We start from the raw sequence: 6,334 nt of genomic DNA, 5'->3' as shown, positions 1-6,334 counted from the left end.
AGAGAGGTTGTGAGAGGGGAACAAACAGAAGGACTTTCACTATTTATATACTTTTATTCTATTTTATTGTTTTTTATAATGAGTATATATTACTTTAATAGTTTTTTAAATGCTAGAACATGTTATATAGAAAAAAGTAAGATGCAGAAGAATGTACTGCTATGATACTTTTTTTTTTTTTTTTTGATACAGGGTTTTACTCTGTCACCCAGGCTGGAGTGCAGTGGCCCAGTCACAGCTCACTACAGCCTCCACCTTTCAGGCTCGAAGTAATCCTCCCACCTCAGCCTTCTGAGTATCTGGGACAACAGGCACACATCACCATGCCTGGCTAATACTTTTTAATTTTTTTTGTAGAGATGAGGTCTTGCTGTGTTGCCCAGGCTGGTCCTGAACTGCTGGGCTCAAGGTATCTTCCCACCTCAGCCTCCCAAAGTGCTCGGATTACAGGAGGCATAAGCTACCGCACCCAGCCAGTATACCATTTTTTTGTAGTATAAAAACATGTAGATCACTAGTATGTATTATTTTTTGGATATATACTTGTATAGGAAAAGTATAAAAGCATTCATGGGACATACTCAATGCCACTGAATGGTAAACTTAAGAAGGGTCAAAATGGCAAAATTCTGTTATGTTCATCTGTTACCACAATTAAAAAGAAGGAAGAGGATATTGGAAAGGACTTATTATAGAGTTGGGCTTCTATTGGGTGGTTTGGGGGAGGATTCAAGGAAGTGGGGCTTTGCTGCGGATTGAATCCTGTTAGGAAGCAGGGCTGTTTCTGTAATTGGGTATCTTTTTTTGTTTTTCGAGACAGGGTCTAGTTCTGTTGCCCAGGTTGGAGTGCAGTGGCATGATCGCGGCTCACTGCAACCTCCACCTCCCAGGTTCAAGTGATTCTTATGCCTCAGCCTCCCAAACAGCTGGGACTACAGGCATGCACCACCATGCCCGACTAATTTTTTCTGTTTTTATTAGAGACAGGGTTTCGCCATGTTGGCCAGACTGGTCTCGAACTCCTGGCCTCAAGTGATCTGCCCGCCATGGCCTCCCAAAGTCCTAGGATTACAGTGTGAGCCACCGCACCCGGCCTGTAATTGGGTATCTTAATAATTTGTCTCTAGAAGACAGAAGGGACAAAGAGGTGCTAACGCTGTAATGGATAAAGATGCAACAGCCATTCACATTAGCCAGGGAAGGGGGATGTTTGGTCATCTTTTGGCATTTGGACAGTCATCTGTGCTCAGACATTATTCCAGAGTGGCCTTGTCTTGGTCTTGAACTGTCATAGTCGTAGAGCGACCTGTCTGACGATTTTCTGTGAAATGGTTTGTGTTCAGCAGAACACCACAGTCTACCTGTGAGTGCCAGGCCAACACCTGGCAACCCCAAAGCCTGCCCAATAGCAAAAGCCAGCTCCAAACTGTCAGGGGCAGTTTTCACTTTCTCAGAGGTTGGGGGAGAAAGGCAGGGACTGTGAGCTAGGCAGAGGCACAGAGGACTTTGACGTCCTGTGAAATACAATGGTAATGTACATATGATATAAAATATGTAACATGTTTTATTTCTTCATCAGGATGGCTAGTGTATGATTCTTAAGTTTAAAATAAAAGCACCTCAGGAAAGAAGTGAGGATAGTGGCTAACCCTTGGGGAGTGGCAACTAAAAGGGGGTACATGGGGGCTTTCAGGGTGTTGGTCATGTTCTGTTTATGAAGCTAGGTTCTGATCACAGAGGTATATTCAGTTAGTAGTAATTCACCAACTTGCACACTTATGATTTGAGTACTTTTCTGTGTATATGTTATACTTCAGGTTGAAAGTTCTTTAAGGGGTGGTGCGGTGGCTCATGCCTGTAATCTCAGCACTTTGGGAGGCTGAGGCAGGTGAATCACTTAAGGCCAGGAGTTCAAGACTAGCCTGGCCAACATGGCGAAAACCAGTCTTTACTAAAAATACAAAAATTAACCGGGCATGCTGGTACACACTTGTAATCCCAGCTACTTGGGAGACTGAGGCACGAGAATCACTTGAACCTGGGAGGCAGAGGTTTCAGTGAGCCAAGATCACGCTGCTATACTCCAGCCTGGATGACAGAGCGACAGTTCAAAAAAGAGAGAGAAAGTTCTTTAAAAACTTGAAAGTTAAAACAAACAAACAAACAAAAAACAGCATATCAGGAAAACAGAATCTTAATTTGGGTGGCTAAACATTTTTTTCCACAGGGTTTTCTAGCACCTTCACAGGAGAAAGGAGACCCAAAGACGACCAAGTGTTTGAAGCCGTGGGAACTACAGATGAATTAAGTTCAGCTATTGGGTAAGAAGAACAGGATTGGCCTTGAGGTTGCGTTTGAGTCGAGTATGGGTAAACGTAATGAATGTGAAGCTCCCACGTGTGCTGGACAGCTGCCTCGGAGGTTGTCAGCCCTTACTGAACTTTCCTCAGCGCTGAGGCACAGGCTGGTCAGCTCCACAAGGCTGCAGGGCTGCAGACTCCTTTCCCTTCTGGCCCTGCCGGTGCCTGCATGGCCTCTGGCCCATGCCATGTGAAGCTGCCTCCCTCTCATCCCTCATTTTTCAGGTGAGCCTGTGTGTGCCACTGAGGTTAGTATATTGAGTGAAAGAGGTGAGTTAGTATAATGCGCAGTATATCCAATGTGATCCCTTTTGTGAATGTTGTTTTTTACGTAAGCCAAAGTATGGAAGGTGGACTCAAGGATGGACCAGGTCAGGATGGGCAGGTCATGCTGTGGTCACAGACAACCCCCAAATCTCCTGGCTTAGGACACCAAAGGTGGACTGGCTGCTCCCACTTCACCCCCATCACAGGGTGGATGTGCTATGGCTCCATGTGGCCTTCACTCTGGGACCCAGGCTGCTAGGACAGCTGCTGCCTGGGGCGATTATCAGTCATTGTGGCAGAGGGAAAAGAGGTCATGGTGAAGCTCGCAGTGGCTCCTGAGGCTGTCAAGGGATTGTGCAGTGGCAGTGTTGTCGCCAGCGAGGTTTATCCAAGGTGTGATTATTGCCGATTGAAAACTCTTCCCACTATCCTGCCATGATGACTTGAAGTATAGTCGACGTTGGCAGTGTCTCACAGTCTTTATGGAGACTCAACTTTGTTGGTAAATAAAAGTTGAAAAAAAAAAAAGTGTGAGCAGTGGCTCACAGGTCTAATCCCAGCGCTTTGGGAGGCCGAGGTGGGAGAGTCACTTGAGCTCAGGAGTTTGAGACCAGCTTGAGCAACATAGCAAGACCTCGTCTTTACTAAAAAGAAAAATTAAAAAATTAGCCAGGCGTGGTGGTGCACACCTGTAGTCCCAGCTACTCAGAAAGCTGAGGCAGGAGGATCACTTGAGTCTGAGAGGTTGAGGCTGCATTGAGCCATGATCGTGCCACTACACTCCAGTCTGGGCGAGAGTACAACTCTGTCTCCAAAAGACAAACCTTTCTTGGGAGTGATGCCTTCCATTTACTCACATTTCAGTGGCCAGAGACTGTCATGTGCACGTGCCTGACATCAGCGGGGTGGGAGGGGCAGCAAATATTTGCAAGCAGGAGCACGGTCTGCCCAGCGTGCCCTGCAAGCTGGTGACAGGGGGAGGAGCAACAGTCTCAAGTGCTGGATCCTGGTATCTGACTCTGGGCCTGTGGGCTGTAGGTGCGTGGGAGCCAGATAGACCCAGCTACAGATTCAGCACCACTGCAGATCATCTCTGGGACGTCAGGCAGATCAATGTGAGCCTCAGTTTACTGTTCTGTCAGGTAATCATCATGATAATTCCTGTCTCACTGTGTTCTTGTGGGGCTGAAATGAGATGATTCCACGTTTCACCCTGAGGACAGTGCCTAGCACAAGTAATAGCAATGTTAGCTATTATCATTCTTTTTTTTTTTTTTTGAGATGGAGTTTCACTCTTGTTGCCCATGCTGGAGTGCAATGGCACGATCTCGGCTCACTGCAACCTCTGCCTCCCAGGTTCAAGCAAGTCCCCTCATTATTACTGTTCTTAACACTTACCTGTTCCTGGCTACCATTTCTCCATGGCGGGCCTGGCTAGGTGAGATTTTCGGGACAGATAATGGGAGGTATAGATAGTCAGCCAGCTGGGTAGAGAAGGCAAACAAACCCCTTGGTGTGTGTGTGGGAGGGGGTCCAGAAGGGGGCAGATGCAAGACCAAGTGGACAAAGGGAGAAAAGGCCAGTTCTCGCGTCAGCTATTCTAATGAGCTCTAAATCACGAGCCATCATCTCTCAGTTGAGGAGGAGCAGCAGGTCGGGGAAATCTCGGTTGTGGATTCTTCCTTGGTCAGATATTGGCCAAGCATCTGCTGCAAGGCGCTGCTCAACAGAGAACCTCAGCCCCACCTTCCTGAGCCTCAGAGTGCAGGGAGCAGGCAGCACTCACCGGGCAGCTACACGTGTGGGAGCAGGCTTGGGGCAAGCGCCCAGTGGGGTCCTGCCACTGGCCTGGTCACGGAGCGTCCCTCGGCAAGCAGATACTTCTGCACGCCTGCTGTGAGGCAGGCATGAGGCATCCGCTATGATGGAGACAGACTGTGTCCCAGCCTGCACAGCCCTTCCCTTTGGTCCAGAGGGAAGACACATACCAGGTGGGAATCACACTGGTGTGTTTAGTTCTAACTGTAAGATGTGCCAGGAAGATGGGCTGGATATTCTCCATTGGTCCTTTCAAATCCCTTCTCTTCACCTTCTCTTTATGCGTGGGAGGCTGGCCTTATCACCTGGTGGCTGTGCCACCTTGATTCCTTGGTCTTCTGGCATTCAGGTGGGTCCAGCCAGTGGGAGGCACCAGCAGGTGATGGGGGAGAGAGTGCAGAGAGATCAGGAGTGTGTGTGACCCCGTTCCCCAGCGGTGCATGGTTCTGGTGGCAGCTGGGCTCCCTCCCTCCCTCCCTGCTGAGTGACTCCAGAATCCAGCTCCCTCCAGGGTGAGTTGCACCTTCCCTGACGCTTGCCTTCAGGCTCCTGCATTTGCCTGAAACTCTGCCCACACCTCTGTGAATTGTCCCTTCCCAAAGCCCTCCTCCAGGAATCCCTGCAACTCACCACTGTCTGCTGCTGGGGCACTGACTGGTGCAGGAGGGAAGTGCAGGGTTCTGAGGGAGGCAGAGCCAGGGTCCTGACCTGTGTCGGGGGCAGTTTGCTTTCCCTGCCTTACGAGGGAAGTCCTCCCCAGCCTTCAAAGTCTCCCCTCCAGCATCACTTCCTCCAGGAAGCCCTCCCTGCCTCTCTAGCTAAGGTCAGATTAGGCTTCTGTTGCCCTTTTCTTCAGAGCACTGATCTCAGTTTGCACCTTCACATTCAGGAGTATATCTAATCTGATTACCTATCACACTCCTGAATATCACACTCCTGAACATGAAGGTATAAGCTTTGCCTGAAGTCCCAGAGACACTCAGCAGCGGTGCAGAATTTGCACCTGGGTCTGTCTGATTCCCACTCACCTATAACCACAGGGCCACGGGTCAGAGTTCAGGATCCATCACTTGAGACTGTCACTGCTCACCCTGTCACCAGCTTGCTGGGCAGAGCCTGGCTCAGCTTCTGTTCACCAGACTCTCGTGGGCCTGGTCAGAATAGTTGTTCAAAAGGAATTATTGACTGGAAATAATGAGTATCCGAAAAGGCATTTCTAGAAACAAATACTACCAACCCCCCAAGTGGAAGGCTATAATGTTCTTATTGTCAGCAAGAAAAATAATGTGTTTATTATATCTAAATTAACTAAATGGCCCACGACCTGAGAATCTATTGTTTACAGCAAGACAGGGCCTAGGGACATTACATTACAGGCGAACGCTTTTTCCTTTTCCTTCATAGGTTTGCTGTGGAATTAGTCACAGAAAAGGGCCACATATTTGCTGAAGAGCTTCAGAAAGTGAGTAACACCGTCTTACCCAAGCTGGGAATCTTCATCCCTGGTGGCCATCACGGGACTCAGCATCCAGCCATCAGTTCCTCTTTGTGTCACCTGGGGCTAGTCATTCTCCCTCCGTGAGCTCCGTTTCTTCATCTGTGAAATAGGGACAGGCCAGGTGTGGTGGCTCACACCTGCCATCTCAGCTGCTTGGGAGACTGAGGCAGGAAGATCACTTGAGGCCAGGAGCCTGGGTAACACAGTAAGACCCTAACTCTACAAAATATTTGAAAATTAGCCAGGTGTGGTGGTGAATGCCTGTAGCCTCAGCTACTCAGGAAGCTGAGGTAGGAGGATCTCTTGAGCCCAGGAGATCAAGGCTGCAGTGAGCTGTGATCATGCCACTGCACTCCTACCTGGGCAACAGATTGAGACCCTGTCTCAGGCC

General features: G+C 48.9%; 1 protein-coding gene across 3 annotated transcripts in view; it reads left to right on the top strand.

The window, feature by feature from the left end:
* Positions 1–6,334, top strand: part of MMAB (methylmalonic aciduria (cobalamin deficiency) cblB type) — a 16,898-nt gene that overhangs the window by 2,306 nt on the left and 8,258 nt on the right. The window contains exons 1-3 of one of the 3 annotated variants that reach the window (XM_011997841.1): positions 2,223–2,321; positions 3,909–4,065; positions 5,850–5,907. In XM_011997841.1, the coding sequence (XP_011853231.1) occupies positions 4,049–4,065; positions 5,850–5,907 (75 nt within the window). In that variant the 5' untranslated portion in view covers positions 2,223–2,321; positions 3,909–4,048. Of the gene's footprint in view, positions 1–2,222; positions 2,322–3,908; positions 4,066–5,849; positions 5,908–6,334 lie in introns of those variants that run through there. The other 2 variants (XR_001007973.1, XM_011997840.1) reach the window with 2 other exon arrangements.

The sequence above is a fragment of the Mandrillus leucophaeus genome, unplaced genomic scaffold, assembly GCF_000951045.1.
Source record: "Mandrillus leucophaeus isolate KB7577 unplaced genomic scaffold, Mleu.le_1.0 Scaffold55, whole genome shotgun sequence".
NCBI classification, from domain to species: Eukaryota; Metazoa; Chordata; class Mammalia; order Primates; family Cercopithecidae; genus Mandrillus; species Mandrillus leucophaeus.
Note: the sequence above shows the minus strand (reverse complement) of the source record. Positions and strands in the feature narration are given on the sequence as shown.